This window comes from Gastrolobium bilobum, unplaced genomic scaffold (genome assembly GCF_033153095.1).
Source record: "Gastrolobium bilobum isolate Gb01-03AN ecotype WA unplaced genomic scaffold, APGP_CSIRO_Gbil_v1 utg65958, whole genome shotgun sequence".
NCBI classification, from domain to species: domain Eukaryota; kingdom Viridiplantae; phylum Streptophyta; class Magnoliopsida; order Fabales; family Fabaceae; genus Gastrolobium; species Gastrolobium bilobum.
In genome coordinates this window covers 30,692-52,036 of record NW_026898750.1, presented here as the reverse complement: position 1 = coordinate 52,036, position 21,345 = coordinate 30,692, and the positions used below count along the sequence as shown (strand labels likewise).

Here is a 21,345-nt window from a genome sequence, read left to right as displayed (position 1 = left end):
GGGCTTAAGCGCCCAGGATTGCGCGCTGGAGCGCCCTGGCTGGCGCTTAAGCGCCCTTTTCTGCAGAAAGTTGGGATGCTTACTGTCCCCTCGTGTTTTAGCGCCCAGGGTGGGGCTTAAGCGCCCAGGGTTGCGCGCTTGAGCGCCCTGGTCCGCGCTTAAGCGCCCTTAGCCACTGTAGGAGGAAATGCTTCTGTCTCTGCGCGCTAAAACGTCCCAGTGGGAGCTTGAGCGCCCAGGCTAGCGCGCCTGAGCGCCCTGTTGCGCGCTTAAGCGCCCATCCACACTGGAAATGCTAATGCTTACTGCCTCCGTGCGCTTAAGCGCCCAGATGGAGGCTTTAGCGCCCGATAGCGCGCGCTTGAGCGCCCGGTAGCGCGCTGAAGCGCGCTGGGCCTGTGACCAACACTCTCTTGTGTTGCTTCAAATGGTCCTAACTTGGGCTACAGTGCTCCGATTTGAGCACGGTTTGAAGCCACAGGTAGCTAATGAAGAAACCTACAATATAGTAGAAGTATTGAACTAAACAAGAAGTAAATTAATGGTTTAAAAATGGAAAATGAACATGATGTTAAGCTTAATTTATCTGTTTCCGCAAGGTAATATGGTTATGATCACGAAATTGGGTATTATAAGTTCGGTACGTTTTAAAATGAAAAATTTATCCGGATTTTAATTGAACCCATGTGATTGTAACTGCGCTTAATATCATAATGCGATGTTAACAAACCGGTTCTAGAACGGGGTGTTACACGCCTGGTCAGTTCAAGAGGACTTCTTCGCAGCAGGGAGGTTTTGCTAGGCCTCCTTCCACTCCTAGGTGTTCGGGGTGCGGAAAGGAGCATGCAGGACGTTGTGTTACGGGGCAGCTGATCTGTTTTCACTGTGGCAAGGAGGGCCACTACTCTAGAGATTGTCCATCGTCGACGGCGAGAGCTGCTGCAATCAAGCTCTGAACACTTTATCTTTTACTTATCAAATAGTGGTACTATTCATATATTTCTTATCAAGATTGTCCGTCGTTGACCATTTATTCATTTTATCTTTTACTTATCAAATATTTCTTAACTATTCATACATACGGTACTCTTCATCTCTACGGTACTGTTCGTGTATATGGTACTATTCATATACGTCACTATTCAAAAATACGGTATCTCAAATTTTCCAAATACATTTTCACGTTAAAATCTTCATCTGAACACTTTTCTGAACATGAGCTAAACCTCAATCAAGCTCTAACATGCTCAATCAAGCCAAACTTTAAAAATGAAAACCTAAATCAATCTTTCTCAAAACTCAGAAAATTAAGATTTCTTAACATAGACTTACCTAGAATCACCCAATGAGTGGATTTCCAACCTCAAATGAGATCAAAACGCCTTCTTGGACCTTCAATCAACAAAGGGGCGCCACTTTCCCTTCCATTTTTCTCTCAATACAAGGCTTTTTGATAGATTATGGATTAGGGGTTGTGTTTGTCTCCCAATTCTAAGCAACTTTGTTTTTTTACCTCACTTGATTTCATCAAGAAATGGAGAAGTTAGAATTTGAGCTCTCCATCTATGGCTACTGTCGACGCACAAAGAAGAAGAAGAGCGAGGCGTGCGCGTGAGAAGAAATAAAAGGAAATGCTGTTTCAAAACTTAAGTATTTAAGTTAGTTTAGTTGGGTAAAATCTTATCTATCTACGCACCTTAATTCACTACCAAACTTTGCACACTAGTCCAGAACATTTTTATGGTAATATTTATAATTTTACTTTTTACTTTCGGGTAACTTTATTTACCCGCATTTTTACTCCTTAACTGTCATTTTAACTCATTTTTCACCAAATGTGATTTTATTTCTTTTGTCTTTTTACTTCCATATAATTATTCTTCAATATTAAATTCATAATTACTAGTGAGGGTTATTATATCTACAACCACTTTAGATAAGATTTATGCATGAGTTAAATAGCTGTCAAAATATTTTTTCATATATATATATATGCATGTAATTTTTTTTCCACATAAATCACTACTCAAAACTTAATAAATAACTTGTTATCAAAAAAAAAAACTTAATAAATAACTTCATATTTAAAAGATATAAGTTACATAACTATAAAAGATATAAGTCCAAAAACATTAAAAGAGAAAATTGAATTTTCAAAAATGGAAAATAGGTTTTTTAAAAAATAAAAATAAATTTAACAAAAAAATAATAAAATTGAGTTTAAGTAAAAACGGTAAAAAAATGTAAAAACTTGCATTTCTACCATTTTTACATTTATACATGGCATTTTTACTTGTTTCTACTTACGTTTTAACACGTTTTTGCACTACGTTTCTACCGTTTTTACGTTTTTAAACTAGTTTTTGACAACAACGGCCACATGTTTTTTTTTTCCAATTTGTATTTTTTGAGCTTCCATATCAAATTAAATTAATAATTTTTCTTTAATTAGTTATTCTTTCAAAGGACATTTTCACTCTTCTAAATTTCTTCAATAAACATTAGGTATAATGAGATATTTGCATTACACTAACAAAACAATCTCCAATCAGTTAAATTAATTTTTCAGATTTTTCTAAACCAAAAGTTTCATATGCATGTATTTTTAAATTCTAATTTGATTTTTTATCATCAATAAAATATCTTTGATCAATTAAACTAATCTTCCTTTAAATATATCTAATATATACTGCTTATATTTCACCTATAACACACGAAATATTTACTTCTGGTTGAAAGGCAAAAGTTCACTAGTACAAGGTTGTGAATGTTTTAGTCCTATAAAACTAAAGCAACAAAAATCAGTTTGAAACACGTTAATCTTTCATCTTTGTTGCTTCTTGACGTTAGGCCAAAATATCTCTAGAAAATTAATAGTTTTAATAGGAATAACTTGATTTAATTAAATCACAAAATAAAAAGAAACTGATTTAAACACCACTAATTAAACTCACATTCTTTTGAATTATTTTTCTAAACTCAAACTCCTCTCCTCTTAGACACTGAATGTTAGTCTCCCCCAACCCATGAAAAATAAAAGTGTAATGTTCTCTTAAAAAAAGAATCTAAAGTAAAAAGAAGATAAGATTGGTATTAAAAATGCCATGTTATCCTTGTTTTCCACTGGTCGGTTTAACATAAGCAATGTAGGCTTTGAAGTATGAATCATATTGAATACTTGTTTCTGGCCATTGTATTGCATGTGACCTGACATCCAACAAAGCCTCAGAAAAACTATCCACAATGTCTGCCTCATCCCATGTGTAACACACATTTGATTCATCATTTTAGTAGCAAAACTCTTTTGAAAATCAATAAATATACACAAGAAAACATTGAACTTGTTCAAGAAGAACAATGGAGATCCTTAATATCCTTCCTCTCCAGATTCCTATTTTAATTTCATTTTCTTTCATGAACAAATTTCTGACACATGATACGACAGTATCATGTTTGTGAATCATGTAGTCAGACAGAGATCATGAGCACCTGGTCTCAATATATTATACAATTTAAAAGAGACTAAATCTAATTTTTCCATCTAGGATAAGCATATCTCAAAGTCATTTTGGCAAGTTAAACTCCAATGCAGTTAGATCCAAGGAAATAGGACTTGTCCCAAAGAAGGGAGAAAAGGATATCATTTTTTACCCTTCTATTTTTATACCCTTATAATATGCTTATTTTGTACACTCTTTTAACTCTAATTAATTATTTACACATGTTTGGCATATTAGAAAAAGGTTTTTAAGAAATAAATTGTAAAGACTCAATGCAATGGTTTGCTCACATAATCAATTGGTGAGTGTAATATATGCAACAACTAATTATGACATGATCTTCCACCAAATATAAGCTCCCACATTAATGTAATAAAAGATTCTGATTGGGCAGGGTCCAAGTAAATAGCATTGTTTATCTAACACACGAGGGTAACCTTATTATATGTGCGTCAACCCCTACCACCATCCACTGTCCAACTGGAAGCAAGGCTGTTTCTATTAAATTATCAACCAAACACTTCAATTATAATCAAGAACTGAAAAAATTAATGAGCATGCCCTTGTAATGCTACCTATGTGGCACATTCTCAAGCACACAAAAGATACTATTCCCCTCATGACCCTTGAGTATTGGAAAAGGGGTGCTGTATCATGCCAATGTCCTTAAGGAGCTTCTGCTTTTGATTTTGCCCAGATAGACAGATACTCCTCCATGTGCTAATATACTGTTTATCATCTCCTTAAGACCCTACACATTTCAATTGAAAGTGCAATTTAGCTTTTGAACTCTTTTATCATTGGGACTCTTAACACCAAGCACTAGCTAATGATACCTAAGCTCTTATCTATTTATCCATTATAAAGAAGTGGGAAAATTTTGAGAAAGAAAAGGAAAATAAAATAAAATAAAAAATATTAAACTAATGGCTATCAAAGAATATTGATATTGGTCTATAAAGTTGGTTGGGGATGCATGTGCTGGGGCATGGCCCACAAGATTAGCGGTTGGGAACCCCAACTAGAACCAAAGCATGTGCACTTGATTTGTCACTTGTTCTATGGCTTTAGGGGGAAAAAAGCATGCCTATGTGCATGTTAGTAATCAGATGTTACTTATAAATAGAGGTCCCCCTCAAGCATTCAACCACACAGCAAAGCAAATAAGCTGCACTTTCCCCTGTTTTGCTCCTCTGTTTCTGCTTTGTCATAAAGACTCAGAAGCTTAGAATGGCACACCAGGAATTTTCTATTGCTCTAATGATTCTCATTGTTCTCTTTATCAACATCAACCTTCAGGGTGCCACTGCTGACTATGGTGGCTGGCAGAGTGCTCATGCTACTTTCTATGGTGGGGGTGATGCTTCTGGCACAATGGGTGAGTTTAGCCTCTCATTTCTTTGGTTTTTACATAGTGAAACTGAACATATTTAGTATTAGGATTCAAATTTCAAATACGTGTGACTTTTTTTTGTCTCTAATTGAATAATGATAATTTAACATTTTTTTAGAAAAGGACCTTGCTAGTTAAGCTACTATCTCATTTAGACCTTTTTTGTGAGTCATATTGGTGCCATGCTTTATATTGACAGCACATTCATTATTAAATTTTATAATATACACATATTCATAATTTTAAATTATGCTTGAGATGATAAATGTATTATTATATCTATTCTTTGTACTTAATTGCAAGGTTAATGATCAAATCTTGTTTTCATTCATCTTGTTTTTATGAATAAACATTGCTTATAGAATTCACGATAAACCAAGTCAACACTGCTATTTTTATCTTTGTGAAGGAAATTTTTGTTTGTTACTTTGTTTATTAGAGGGTGTGATGATTATTGAGAATTGAGATAGTGGGGTTTATCCTTTTGTTTTATATATGCAGGAGGAGCATGTGGCTATGGGAATTTGTATAGCCAGGGTTATGGAACTGACACTGCAGCCTTAAGCACTGCTTTGTTCAACAATGGCTTAAGCTGTGGAGCTTGCTATGAAATGAGATGTGATGATGACCCAAGATGGTGCAAACCAGGTTCTATTATTGTTACTGCTACAAACTTTTGTCCACCAAACCCATCTTTGCCAAACAACAATGGTGGTTGGTGCAACCCTCCTTTGCAACACTTTGATATGGCTGAACCAGCCTTCCTTCAAATTGCACAATATAGGGCTGGAATTGTGCCTGTAGCCTTTAGAAGGTAAGTGAAGCCATAAATTTGGCAATGATCTCAATCTTAAAAGGTTGCTTTAATTCGCTTAAAGATATACAACTATGTTACCTAATTTATAAAGTGAAGAGATTAAATGTTGAAAATCAATTCCTCCCCCTCATTGGAAACCTCATAAAGATCAAGCAATTATTTTTCTTTGTAGCAAATGGCCTATTCATGACCATAGGATAATTGGTGTAGCTCCTACCAAACCTCAACCCCAAGCTTTGATGTGAAATTGATCTTGAATTAAAAAGACTTGAATATCTTATAACTAATCTTTATAAATCCTATTTTATTCACCTTTCTTAATTATGTGTTATGACAGGGTGCCATGTGTCAAAAAGGGAGGAATAAGGTTCACCATCAATGGACACTCTTACTTCAACCTAGTTTTGGTCACAAATGTGGGTGGTGCTGGGGATGTTCATGCAGTGTCCATCAAAGGGTCCAGAACTGGGTGGCAACCCATGTCAAGGAACTGGGGTCAAAACTGGCAGAGTAACTCCTACCTCAATGGACAAAGCCTCTCTTTTCAAGTCACCTCCAGTGATGGTAGAACTGTGACAAGCTTCAATGTGGCATCAGCCAATTGGCAGTTTGGTCAGACCTTCCAAGGTGGTCAATTTTAGACTTTGCAATATGGGGTAGATTAGTTAAAAAAAGAAGAAAAAGTTTTATACTTATGAAGTTATTCCATGGAAGACCTAAAAAGTGTTATAATAGGTATTTGATTCTTATAAGTTGTAACTATGATTCTGAAAAGGCCAGTGTTTTATTTTATTGGTCTGCAAAGTAGCTGAGGTGGTTATATGGCACCCGCTGGTCACTTCACATATATAATAATTATATATGGCGAGAGTTTCATGTTATTTTGTGTACTATGGTACTTTCCTTCGATTGATATATATGTATCTGGAGAAATGTTATTTACATAAAATGTTTGCTTCACATATCTCATAAATAATGAGTGGTTAACGAGATATGTAACTCAAATATAATATTACTCTATTTGAATACTATTAAATTAAAAACCAACGGTCTTTTTGAAATTTTTTTCAAAATTAATTTTTTGATTTTTAGAATAAAAAAAAATCTGTTTTGTACAAAATGCAATAAATTTAGTCATTACAATCAAATTCAAAACCTTAGAATATTAAATGTTTGGGTCCTTTCATTTATGAGTTCATTTTTTTCTAAAGTTGTTTTAGACAAATTTGTTTAATGTTCAACAAAATAACGTTGTTTTGGGAGCGGAAATCATGATTGTTTATAATTTTAATTTATTTTAGGGGTTATAATAAATTTTATCATTCTAATTTTTTAATCTTTCAACTCCCAAACTACGTCGTTTCGGTAAACATTAGATAAATTTATCTAAAGTAACTTTAGTAACTTTATTCTCTTCATTTATATGGTGTTTAATCAGTCCATTTTTAACGAACGTGAAACTTCACTCACTCACTTGGACTCCACAACATCTCCCTCTCAAGGATAAACTTCTTCGAGTATTTATAGGGTTCATCAATATTTGGCTTTTCATCAAGATATTGATTCTTCTATCATGGGTTTGACTTTCCACCTCTTCAAATACTTAGATCATTATAGGTTATTTCACCTTTGGCTTTGATACCATGGTAAAAAAAAAACATTTCAATACAAAAATTTAAGTTGAAAAGTGAAGATCCATTAATAATTTTTATGTTATATCTATCTAAAATGCTTCTTTAGCCCTTTTGTAGCTAAGAAAATTTTAAAATTTGTGTTCATAATTTGATTACAGATATCATTTGGAGATTGTTTGCTTTCGATAGGTGAAGCTAATTATGAGATGTGTGTCAAGTCAACAGTTTTTTATTTTTTTTCCCGTAGTTATTTTTTTTTGAAAATATTTCAATCAGTTCATCGCTTTACAACTAATTCGATTCGGGATAGATCCAGTATTAAAACTTTAAATCCCTCTCAAAGATGATATCGGAGATGATCGAATATACGCTCTCATCCCAACCTACTCAGCTTCCATATACTAACTGAACTATCATCATTTAATTTAGTTAATTATGAATTGGAATCAAATTGGTTTATTTGTTATTTGCGTCGAGGGAAAGAACCTTCCACTCCTTTAGGTAGACTCTAATCCATTAATATATGGAGCACATGCTTGTAAATGTTGGAACTTCCTAGTCCTTTCACGCTTATTCTTTTTCGGGTGACAGCTTGGCTTCTTGCAAAAGTATGAACAATTCGAGATTAGTTTTATCTAACATATACATGACGAATGCCTAATGTAAAACTTGATTTTAAAATGTTCAATATAATTTTTATGTTTGTAATTTTTTATTATTTTTTAAATTAGGGGAAGACACATGCAAGAGAAGATTGAAAATGAGATTACATATTAATTACCAAATAAAATAATTGAAAATTGAATCCAAACCAGAGTGGAAGGTTCGAATGAATGTTTACTTAAAGAAAAGGAATAAATGAAACGGTTTTTTTTTTTTTTTTTTTTTTAAGAAAAAGAAGTATCGTGGGCTTCCTACTATGACAGGAAGAAATAGTTTACTTGATCTTGATTTTATGGTAAACGTGCTTCTTTAACAAAAAGGCACAAGTTGGGATTCCCAGTGGGTAGATGAAGTTTTCTTGCATTTTGAAGTTCAGGTAATACTCAAAATTCTAATAAATTTAGCTATTTTTAGGATGTATAGGTAGTATTGGTTTTGTTAGAATATATAATGAAAGCTACACTGTCAAGTATGCATACTTGATTGAAATTATAGACAAAAGTCTAGGACGGGATGGTTACTTTGTCTAGTGGTTTGGGGTATATATATAGGCACCTATGCTTATGGATGGAGGATACTATATGGAAATTTCCTTTAGCAAAAATAGAAAATATTTTTAAATTAAAAGTTCTAAAAGAGGTACAATTTCTCAATTCCACCCGTTTTTTAAGTACCATTGGGTCTAACATAATGGAGAGAGGGATTAGTATAACTAAAATGACTTTTTTTCTTCTTCTTTTTTCTTTTTTTTATTAAGAACATTTAATGACTTCATTATTATACCATGTTTATGTGATTGACAGAAAGAGGCTTCCTGCCATATTTTATGTACGCGCTTTGTGGTCATGGAATCATGCCAATATGCTAATTTAGATGTATCACAAATTGTAGAAGGATGTTTATTTGGATTGCTTTGCTAGGATGCTGCAATCATAAGGGTAGAAATGATGTAGACCTCCTATATTTTGGCCCTTGTTCAGGCAAATGTATTTGGTAATAACAAAAGGTTGTGCTTAAATCTCCGTAGACAGATATGAGATGGTGGGTGCTGGTGATTCTTTCTTGAGCTCCGGTAAAAGAGTGATTTATATGTGGACACTACAACGCTCAAGTTACTATTTATATGAAATAGAATCTATAAGGCAAGAAGCATATCACTCCCCATCTTCCATGAGGATGAAGACCTTTATTACAATTGAAAAACCTCTTAAAGGAAGATAAAACTGAAGGAATTGCTTAATGCCATTCAGAAAACTGAGAAAAGTAAATTGTATCTTACAGTTTTAACTATTCTACGTTAGTCTATATATATACTACTGTGTTGAATTACAAATCAATAGTAAATGAAAATAACAATAAAAACTAATAATCACGTGGGCTCCTCCGTAATAAAGGCTGAGGCAGTTACATCTGGATTCTTCCCTTCTCTAGCAGTGACACTGTGAGCTTCTCCATCATCGATTATATTCAACACCCCCCCCCCCCCCCACAAGCTGGACTAAGAATGTCGCGTAGGCCAAGCTTGCAAATGAGATGCTGGAAGGGACGAGGGTGGAGAGGCTTTGTGAAAATGTCTGCTATCTGGACAGAGGAGGGAACAGGCAGTAGATGAAGTGTGCCATCATTGATGCGCTCTCTGGTGATGTGACAGTTGATTTCTATGTGTTTGGACCTTTCATGGAATGCAGGATTCTTTGCTAAGTATATAGCTGAAAGGTTATCACAAAATATAGAAGCAGGTTTGGTGATGGGTATGCAGAAGTCGTGTAGAAGGAAACGAAGCCAAGTGATCTCACAGGACATGGATGCTAGAGCACGGTATTCAGCTTCGGCTGAGGAGCGAGAGACCGTGTTCTGCTTCTTTGAACGCCATGAGACTAAGGAAGATCCCAGAAAAGTACACATTCCTGTAACAGAACGCCTTGTATCTGGGCAACATGCCCAGTCACTATCTGTGAAACCAGACAAGTGTAAGGAGTTAGAAGAAGGGAAGAACAATCCTTTTTGCTGGGGAAGACTTCAAGTAACGCAATACACGATGAGCTGCAGTCATATGAGAAGTAGTAGGAGCAGAGACAAACTGACTGAGTTGGTTCACAGCAAAGGACAGGTCTGGTCTCGTTGTCGTGAGATACAATAACCGTCCTATTAATCGTCGATAAACATGAGCATCTGGGAGCATGTCTTCTTTATCAGTACCACGGTGGAGTTTATGGTAAGCTCCATGGGAGTAGATGCGGGTTTGCAGGCAAGCATTTCACTATCGGTTAGAAGCTCAATGGCATATTTGCGTTGGTTGACAGTAATGCCAGATTGGGAACGAGCTACTTCTAAACCAAGAAAGAAGCGAAGATCACCTAAGTCCTTTATCTTGAACATGGAATCCAGTGAAGCCTTGACATGGTTTATTTCGTTCAAGTCATTCCCTGATAATACGATATCATCTACATAAATTAAGAGGGCAGTGAATGAAGATGGTGATTGCTTTATGTAAAGAGAGTGATCAGCAACCGATTGTTTGTATCCCAGAGAAATCAAGGCAGAAGACAGTTTGGAGTACCACTGTCGGCTTGCTTGTTTAAGGCCGTAAAGTGATTTCTGCAACTTGCATACTTTGGGAGATGGAGAAGTAGGAAAACCATCAGGTAAAGCCATATAAACCTCTTCATTGAGGTCTCCATGCAAGAATGCGTTGTTAACATCCAGCTGCAAGAGATGCCAGCCCTTGGAAGCAGCAATGGTGAGAAGAACTCGAACGGTTGTCATCTTAGCAACCGGAGAAAACGTATCAAGGTAATCCACTCCTTCCATCTGAGTGTAATCTTTAGCAACCAAGCGAGCTTCATAACGCTCGATGTTGCCATCTGCTTTCAGTTTGATTTTAAACATCCACTTGCATCCTACGATGTGTTTGTCAACTGGTTAATCAACAAGAAGCCATGTATGGTTTTGTTATAATGCTGATATTTCTGCCTGCATAACTTGTTTCCAGCAGTCATGTTTGGATGCTTGGAGGTAGGTTCTAGGTTCAATCTGTGTTATAGAATTACAACAGAAACGGGTGAAAGTAGGGGAACAAGATTCATAGGATAAAACATCGGATAGTGGAAAACGAACATAAGGCAATGTATTTGTATTCAATTGTGGTGTAGAGGTCAAATTTAAAGAACAGTGAAAATCATGTAAGTATTGTGGATGAGACCTGATGCGAGTGGAACGTCTTACACCTGGTGGGGATGGATTGCATTGAGGGTCCATTAGTGGAGCAGTAGGAATGATAGCAGCAGGTGCAATTATTGGACTATCATAAATGGGAAATTCAGGTAGTATGTTGGCAGTGGCACTGGCATCCAAATTATCCTTTAGAAAAGGAAATTGATCTTCGTAGAAAACAACATGGCGAGATATAAAAATCTCATGAGAAGAGAGATCATAAAGGACATATCCTTTCATCCCATGTTGATAGCCAAGAAATGCACATTTTCTGGCTCTAGGTGAAAATTTTCCTCGGTGAGCAGTAATGGTGCTAGCATAACTAAGGCAACCAAATATCCGTAGGTGAAGAAGTGAAGGAAGTTTGTTGTAGAAAGTCAAATATGGTGAACTGTTACCCAATAGAGGAGTAGGAAGTCGATTTATCAAATGAGCTGCATGAATTATAGCAAAACTCCATAAATTCGATGGTAGGTGAGAATGAAAATACAGAGATCGAGCCACATTTAGAAGATGCCGATGTTTACGTTCAACTTTGCCATTTTGTTAAGGTGTTTCTACACAACTCCTCTGATGTATTATTCCATTTTTCTGATAAAATTCTGGTATAATAAACTCACTCCCATTGTCACTGCGAAGTACTTTCAGATTGGTTTCAAATTGAGTTTCTATATGCAAAATAAAATTTTGCAATTGTGGTCGTGCATCTGCCTTAGACTTTAGCAAGATAACCCAAAGAAATCTGGAAAAATCATCTACAAGGGTGAGAAAGAAACGATGCCCATGTACAGAAGGGATGCCATAGGGCCCCCATATATCAACATGAAGTAAATCAAATATCTTCTCAGTTTTAGTATCACTGGATACAAAAGGTAGTCTTCTTTGTTTAGAAATATGACAAGTATTACACGGTTTTACATCAGCACAAGTAATAAAGGGAAAAACTAGAGACATTTGTCTTAAGGACTTATGAGACAAATGGCCTAAACGAAGATGCCACAGCTTTGCTTCAGTTATTTTGTTGACTGAAAATGCTGAGCATTTATTCAAAACAGTAGAAGGTTGTAAGGTCTGAGAATGGTGCTTGGTGTCAAGTAAGCACTGAGAGGTAGGCTTAGCATGAAGCACGTACAAGTTTCCTTCCAAATTAGCTGTACCAATCATCTTCCTTGTACTGACCTGCTGTATCAGGCATGAAGACTTTGAAAAAGTTAGACAACAAGCAGAATTTTCAGTAAGCTTGGAAATGGACACCAAATTAACTTTGAAGTCAGGAACATATAAAACATCTATGAGTTTTAGAGAATCTGATAGGATGACTGTTCCTGAGAGTGAAGCAGTGACACGAAGACCATTGGGCATCATAATCGAAATGGGAGAGATTTTACATAATGATCCAAAATTTGTAAGTGTGGATCATATGTGATCCGTGGCTCCTGTATCAAGTATCCAACGAATATGATTGGTACCTGGAAGATGATTGACATCTGGTGAAGTCATGGAATTCAGTGCTGAGGTAGTGACACTGCGAGTCGAATGAAATGGCTCTTCTGCAGGTTCAGACTGAAGCTGAGTAGTTTGGAGGAGAGACATGAGTCTTTGGTACTGATTTTGGGATAAAGAAATCCCAAGTTTCATGTCATCATCAGGGACAGAAACTGAATTATCTGAATTAACATCTTGTTGAACAAGATTCACGGCATTTCTTGGTCTTGCATCAGTCTTGTAACCAGGGGGAAAACCGTGCAATTGATAGCACGTATCAATGGTGTGGTGCATTTTTCCACAATGTGTGCAGATCTTTGGACTTCTATTAGTTGGTGCATATCCTTGTGCAGTAGGACGCGATTTTCCTTTCTCAGGAATAAAAGGTTTCCTGGCATGTGATGCATTAAAGAAGGTATGTGATGTCAGAGAAGACTCACCTAGTATAATCGGTTGAAATTGTCCTTTTTTTTGTACAACCAAGGAGAAGGCTTTGCTAACATGTGGTAGTGGATCAATCATCATGATCTGGGATCTGACATGAGCATATTGCTCATTCAGTCCCTTCAAGAATCTGATAGTTTGATCTTGGTTTCTGTGTGTTCTTATCAATTCAAGAAGACCACAGTTGCATGGAATTGCACAATTGCATTTCGGAAAAGGACGCAAGTTATCATATTCATCCCAAAGAATCTTTAGTTCAGTGAAGTAGTTGGTTACATTAAGCTCACCTTGCTGAAGTTTGTAGATGTCTTCTTGAATATCAGAAAGACGAAAAATGTCAAAGTGACTAAAACGGTTCTTGAGATCAATCCAAACCTCCGAAGCTCGATCCATCCAAAGAATGGATTTCTCGATGGAGCTGTTGATCGATCTGTGCAGCCAGGAAAGGACCATGGTATTGCAACGTTGCCATGGAAGAAACAGAGGATCTGTGATATCTGGTGGAGCAATGGTGCCATCGATAAAACCAAGCTTGTTCTTGGATAATATCGCCATGCTCATGGATCTTGCCCATGTATGGTAGTTCTTTTCATCTAACGGAGGTGTAACAAGAACAAGAGCAGGGTTTTCGTTTGAGTGAAGGAAGAAAGGGTGACCAGGATTGGTAAGATATTCAGGTATTTAATTCGCCATTACAGAAAACAAGAAAGAAAGGCAATCAATGAAGAAGAAGAAGAAGAAGAAGCGGAAGAAAAGTGTAATCTGATACCATATTACAATTGAAAAACCTCTGAAAGGAAGATAAAACTGAAGGAATTGCTTAATGCCATTTAGAAAACTGAGAAAAGTAAATTGTATCTTACAGTTCTAACTATTCTACGTTAGTCTATATATATACTACTGTATTGAATTACAGATCAATAGTAACTGAAAATAACAATAATAACTAATAATCACGTGGGCTCCTCCGTAATAAAGGCTGAGGCATTTACATCTGGATTCTTCCCTTCTCTAGCAGTGACACTGTGAGCTTCTCCATCATCGATTATATTCATCAACCTTTGCTTATGTATGACAGCGTCGAGTCTTGGCTTTGCTAAAGTGGTTGAGATATCAGTAAGGGACCATAGACTTACGGAATTTCCTTATAAGAGTTGTTTTTTGGTTTAATAGTTATTGATTGTGCCGTCTTTGTCTTGTAGTGGAGGGAAGTGAGTAAAGGGTGTTAAATAACAATAAGAGAGAGAGTGGAACATTGAAATTGAAATAAAACTGTGTGTATTGAATTGAGGTAGTATGTACAATATATAGACATACTAATGGGCTAAGCCCGGACCTAGTACAAATCCTAATGAAATAAAGGAAATAAATAATTACATATATACAAAAGATATATTCTTTCTAACACTTTCCCTTAAGCTGGAGTGTATAGATCATATGCACCAAGCTTGTTACATATAACTCTATTCGAGGACCCCTTAAAGATTTTGTAAATATATATGTTAATTGCTCATTAGAGGGTACAAAACTAGTTTTAATGTTACCAGCAAGAACCTTTTCTCCAACAAAGTGACAATCTATTTCTATATGCTTAGTTCTTTCATGAAACACTGGATTTGATGAAATGTGCAGAGCTGCTTGATTATCACAAATGAGAGTTTTCTGTCCAGTGTCTCCAAACTTAAGCTCTCTGAGAAAATGTTTAAGCCAGATGAGCTCGCAAGTAGTAGTCGCCATGAAGCGGTATTCTGCTTCAGCACTTGATCTGGAAACTACATTTTGTTTCTTACTTTTCCAGAAAATCAAGTTGCCTTCAACAAAGACACAATACCTGGAAGTAGATCTCCTATCATATATGGGCTGGGACCAAACATAATAGCTCCCTACCATATATGTGTGTCACCTTTCAGAAGTTTGATCCAGCTCCCCACAAATGATGCTAGACCTGCTCAAGTTTTCAAACAAAAGAAACTAGTTCCTCTTCCTTGTAAGGTGCATGTTAAACTATGAGCGGAAGAAGGAAGAAGCTAAACATAAAAATTATGCAGCAGAACACTCCAATATGACTTCATTCCTTTTGGGAATAACAAGAGGCATAAGTAGGTACCGCAATAAAAAGCAAAATAATTACTCCACTTAAATTGCCGCAATAGCTTAGCTAAACACATACATATACTACCCCTTCCAACATTAATCATCGTTGCTTGGATTAAACACAAAACAAAAGCTACACTATAGGTTTCTAACAAAAAGCTCATAGTCTAACAAGGCAACCTCTATAAAGGATATGGTAAGAACGATTGGCCATTAGTGAGGAACAATACTTCATAGGAACTTAAGCTGGGAGAGTTGAGGAGAATTTTGATGTTGCAAATCTCAAGGGTGTTATCACAACCACAGCCACCACCTGGTTTAGCCAAAAATTAAGTCATACATTCTTGTTTATTGTTGAAGGTTGGAGAAGGGTGTGTGAAAATGCATCACTTGGTTCATGAACTGACCCTGTTGTATTGATAGCTAATAAAGAGATTCGACCAATAAATTTGTCTAGCATGTGCCATGTTGGAAAATAAATTTAATAAAGAGTCTTGAAGAGACTTCCAGTTCGCTGGATTTAAAAATGGTGTATTGGATTAGGATTTTGAAAAAAAAAATTGAGATAAAAAATCTTATAGATTTTAAAAGACTATTTAGAATTGGGTGGACTTTAAAGACTTTTTTAAAAGACATTTTTTACAATCAAGACATTTTAAAGGACTTTAAATGCAGTGGGCTTGTGTCTGCATTAGCAGTAGAACAAGTTATTTTATCTTTTGATAATTTATGACTTTAGTTTTGGATGATTGTTTAATTATTCCGGATTTGAAGAGAAATTTTATTTCTGTTAGTTGTTTTGTGGAAACATGGTTTAATAGTACAATTTAATTCATCAGTTTCAATAAGAAGTTCATCTTCTTTTTCCGGTATATTAAATTGTCTTTATTACTTGAGTTATATATCTCATTTAATTTATTATGTTGAATGGAAAGGATGATGAACAAGGATTTTCACCAAAGAAATAAAAGTTTCAAATGAAACATAACTTTGGCCTTTGTGATTGGGTCACATTACCTCAAGTAGGAAACATGTTTTAGTTAAAAGAGGAACTGAAAGTTCAAGAATCTTTTAACTAAAAGCTACTTGTTAGTCCTATTTTGAAAGGTAAAATGGTCAAGCAATCCTACAGGGGGCCAAAAATATTTGCGCAACTATTCAACTGGAACTGGTACATACTAATGTATGTAGACCAATTAGCGTTCAGACCAGAAGAGATAATGAGTACTTCATTATATGAATGTTTACTCTGAATTTGGACAGATGAACCAAGTGCGCCATAAGTCTAAAGCTTTTGAAAATTTCCAAGAGGTTTAAGTCTGAGGCAGAAAAGCATGTAGGTGTTCAATCAAAACACTTTGGTCTACGAAAGTGTTTGGCTACCTGTCTGGTAAGTTCAGGTCTTACCTGATTTAAGAGAGAGTTTTTCGTAACTTTCAATTCTAAGAACGCGTTAGTTGAATGAAGTTGCAGTATGCAAAAATCAAACATTTTAGACTTGGTGAAGATCATGTTCAGTTATTCATCTTTGACAATGTTGTTCAAGGGAGATGCCTAAGAGAAGGAAATGTACCTTCTTAACTTGGTTCTGTCAAAGTTTGTTGTAAAGACATCTAAAGAATTATGGAAAGGGTGCAAGCCCAGATCAAACCATATTCGGATTTAGGGTGCTACGACGCACGTCCTACAACAACAGTCAAATAAGATGGAATCTTGTATGGAAGAGTGCATATCTTTTAGCTACCCTAAGAGAACTAGGGATGATTTCTTATTTAGTCTTAAGGACAAGATAATATAAGTGAGCACTCACATGATTTTCTTAAAGGAAGACTATATGAGAAATTATAAGCTCTTAAATAAGGTTAGTCTGGATGAGATTTATTTCCAGAATCTCTAGAAGCTTCATCCACTGTTCCCTTGATTATTAAATAGGGGATAGATATATCTCCAGGTGAATAAACAAGAGAATCGTAATTGGAAATTCAACATGATAATATATAAGTGAAACTAGTAGAAATATTAGTATCACATGTGGATGAACAATATCAAGAATAAGTGGATCCTCAAGAAATTGAAGATCCACCATTTGATCCACTCTTTGTTTTACATATAAATACATAAAGTCTAGTGCAGTATATTCGTAGTGGAAGAGAACCTTGTTAACTCTCAAGTTGTCTCTTGTTGAGTGACATTGATCCTACTAGTTACGATAATGCACTAGAAGATGTTGTTGATCAAGTGTTACTCAAGCTATGAATAATGAGATGAAATACTTGTATTTCAATTCCGTTCGGTCCTAGTAAAGACACCAAGAGGGGTAAAACCCACAAGGTGCATGTGGACATAAAAGGCAAAGAGAGGATGGACAAGAAGGTGAAAACCTTCAAAGTTAGCTTGGAGGCAATTTTTGCCAGACGCCATGCTTGAGTCTATCCAGATTCTCTTAGTTGCTATAAGTCTCAATTATGAGATTTCATTTTGGGAGTTGGATGTTAGGATATCTATTTATAACAACCAAAAGGGTTTATAGCAAATGGGTAGGAACACATGGTATGCAAGTTATGAAAGTCTATTTCATAGAATTAAGCAAGCATCCAGGTCTTGGAACATCAATTTTGATTAGGTTATCAAAATTTTGATTTTGAGAGAAACTTGATGAATGATGTGTATTTGTATGTAAAGGATCCAACGAAAGACAGTAGCTTTTCTGGTACTTTATGTAGATGATATGCTCCTTATTGGAAACAACATGGAGGTAATATCAAGCATAAAGAGTTGGCTAAGTTGGTGTTTTGGTATGGAAGTACTGGAGAAGCCAATTATATTCTTGGTTTAAAACTCTTATGAGACCGGAAGAATAAGTTGTTGGCATCACTTCAAGACTACTTACATTGACAAAACTCTTGCCAAAATTCAACATGATAATTCTAAGAGAAGAATTATAAATTCTTAGATGTGGAAGTCATATTTCTAAGGAGTAACCAAAGACTCCTAAGAAGGAAGAATGCATGAGCAGGATATCTTATGCTTTGGCAAAGGTAGACTCATACATATCATGTTGGGCGTTAAACCAGACATATGTCACACAGTGGGAGTAGTGAGACAGTACCATTATTGTTAAGCATGTGCTCAAGTATCTTTGGAGAAAGAGATTATATGTTGGTATATTCTAGTGGGAGTCTTGAAAAGCTGAGTTTTCACAAATTCAGTTATTTCAAGTGGATATTGACTCAAGAAAATCAACCTCGAGCTATGAGTTTTACTCAATTAGGATAGGCATAGAGGTGGATCTTGTAGATCCATTTACTAAGAGTTTGCCTGAACTTGTGTTCAAGAGGCATGTTACTTTTTTGGGTCTTAGGAGGATCTCAGGCTTGCATTAAGCAAGTGGGAGTTATTGGTTTCAATGTGCTCTTGGAGTAAGACGATGAAACAATGAAATCATTTTCTGAATTTCATAAATAAGGTTTTATTTATTTATTTTGCACTATTTACAAACACCAAGGTCCGGAACAAATTGTGGAGTATATGATCATATGGATACGTTCATGGGGGACATGATCATAGGTTCTCACAATTGATGAATGGATTCACAGCCGTTAAATAAAGTTGGGCACTTTATTTAGGCCGCAATATTTTATGAAATGGTTTTGTCTGAATCATTGTAAAATATTGGTGTGAATTAACATTCACATTGAAAAGATCAAGGAGAGATTTGATTAAAGTTATTTTTCTGTCATAAGTTATCAAATCTCCAGTTAACTATAGTTATGTGATTGTTCTTAATCCTGAGTTTATTATAAATAGGTAATCAAATAGTTTTCATTCTTTGATTTACCAACGGGTGATGTTCGATCTATTGACGGCCAATAACTCAATATTTTAGGAGTGAGATTATTTTATCGGTATTTATGAAATAAACAACAAGGGGTTTATAGAAAATGTCCTCTTGATATGTTTCAGTACTTGAATATGAAAGACATTGGCCAGTGCAATTAATCCATTAGAGAAACTATCATAGTCAAGTGAATAAATAATTGATTGGGTTACAGAAAATTAATCAATCAATTATAGACATTCTGTAAAGGGGCAATGGATATTCATGTTATAAAGGTCATTAATCTTGGAGTTCACGTTCGGGCTTTTAGTGGAGTAGCGCCGAATTAGATAATCTTTCAAAGATTATCAGGAGCCTTGATAAGTGACAAATGGTAAATCCCCAGGCTAGCTTGAGACAAGGGATGGGTTGTATAATCAAATGATGATGGCTTATGGGCTACATAGTCTTGGGTTTATGAACTCAAGTTTGTATCCAAAAGAGCAAGTGGGAGATTGTTGGGTTTAGTATGCTCTTTTCACTTAAGCCCAATAGCTTTAGTGAGAGTGAGCCCAAAGTCTAATTTTAACCCATGAAGCTTAGGGTTAGTTTTGGATTGGGCAGGGTATATAAACACTCTTTTCTCGCTTGTGCCTCCTAGGGTTACAGATGTAAGAACCTACACCGTTAATTAAGGAAATTAATTAATTAAATATGAGAATTAGGAAATAATTCCATAATTAACCCTAATAATTATTATGAGGCTTAAATAATTATGGTATGTGAGTATTAATGCAAAAAGTTACTTTTCGGACGAAAAGCGCAGATACCGGTTCTGCTAGTCGGTATAAATGCGTACCGATAAATTATTCCAGAAAATTATAATAAGTGCATGAATATTACTAGAATAATATATAGGACTTGTAAAACGAGTTTCAAGTTAAAATAATGAGAACTGGTGCCAGAACTGATACTGGCTATATGAAAAGCGCGTACCGGAAAGGTGCTCCGAAAAATAAAATAAAAATACGATAATTCTTGTAAAATTGAGTAGGTTCAGATTCCAAAGTTTGGGATTGAAATGTTAAGCGTAGCAATTAGCTCTAATACTGTGTGCTTAAGGCTTAAAACACTATAAATACATTAGTTGGCCAAAAACCCTAGGCCATAACATATTTCCTACGTGCTTGGGCGGCTGAAGTGCACTCTTGCATTGTTCCATTGCCATCTTCCCTTGTTCTTGACCAAAACTCAACCTTGTGACCATTTCTTGGTTGTTTCTTCATCCTAAACACTTGTGTGAGTGAGGGATACCTTTGTGAGGGTGAGAGGTAGCCTTTCTCTGGATGTCCAGTTGTTGTGTGTTGAGTTGGGGGGGTTGACCTTTGTTTTTTGGGTTGTGGGAGCTTGGTGTTGGCATTTTGTTGCTTCAAGAAGCAACCTTTGGAGAAAGGACCTTGTGTGTGCACCATTTTCGTGTCCTTGGGTGTGCTGGACTTTGGGAGCTTCAAGTGAGCTCCAAGAGCACCTTGTGTTTTTGTTTGAAGTTTGGGTAAGTTGTACCAACCATGATAATGAGTTTTAATGCTTAAAAATGGAACTTTGATGCATGTTATGATGTAAAGTTGATAACTTGGGGTTGGGTAATGTTAAACACACCTTAAATCGCATGTTTAAGCTTCTGTATGCATGAAATGAACCACCTTTGAGAAGGATATCTCGCGAAATGCAGAACTGTATTCTGTCGCGAAATATCTGGATATGAATATCCGGATATGAGGATCTGAATATCCGGATATTGATATCCGGATATTGGCAGTGAGATATCCGGATATTGATATCTGGATATGCCCCCGACAAATATCCGGATATTCTGGGTTTCGAAGAACAGTGAAGGCACTATTCATACAGATTGCTGTTTTGGGTTTGTGGACCCATGATTGGCTAGTTTGGACTTCTGTAATAATTGAACTAAGTCAGAATCAAGTGATTAAGGGCTTGAGGCTTTGTGAGGATCCTAAAGACGTAAAACGTAAAAGGAAAGACGTAGTCTTTATGTTTATGTGTATGAGCTACGTTTATTGATATGCTTGCTGGTCCTAAATCAGATTGTGATCTTGCTGTTTGTGGACTCTGAGGTATTGTGGACTCTTGGCTTGGATAGCTAGCTTGCAAGGTAAGCTTTCGTGTTCTCGGTTTAGCCATTGTCTGTTCTACCATACTCCGTGGGGGGATGATTTATATGCATGATGTGTTTTCATGTATTGTTTTGCTGGAATGCTATC

At 35.9% G+C, this 21,345-nt stretch overlaps 2 protein-coding genes across 3 annotated transcripts; one reads left to right on the top strand and one right to left on the bottom strand.

The window, feature by feature from the left end:
- Positions 1–4,695: 4,695 nt before the first annotated feature.
- Positions 4,696–6,369, top strand: LOC133283850 (expansin-A4-like). 2 transcript variants are annotated; one of them, XM_061480761.1, is made up of 3 exons: positions 4,696–4,857; positions 5,398–5,707; positions 6,048–6,369. In XM_061480761.1, exons 1-3 carry the CDS (start codon positions 4,731–4,733, stop codon positions 6,349–6,351), a joined length of 741 nt encoding a protein of 246 aa, XP_061336745.1. In that variant the 5' UTR covers positions 4,696–4,730; the 3' UTR covers positions 6,352–6,369. The 2 variants fall into 2 exon arrangements, with proteins under 2 accessions (XP_061336745.1, XP_061336744.1); XM_061480760.1 differs by having other exon boundaries at positions 4,696–4,878; positions 5,395–5,707.
- A 6,267-nt stretch (positions 6,370–12,636) lies between these two features.
- On the bottom strand, positions 12,637–13,704 carry LOC133283852 (uncharacterized). The gene has a single exon (XM_061480764.1). The coding sequence runs from the start codon at positions 13,702–13,704 to the stop codon at positions 12,637–12,639; it is 1,068 nt and encodes a 355-aa protein (XP_061336748.1).
- Positions 13,705–21,345: the final 7,641 nt, after the last annotated feature.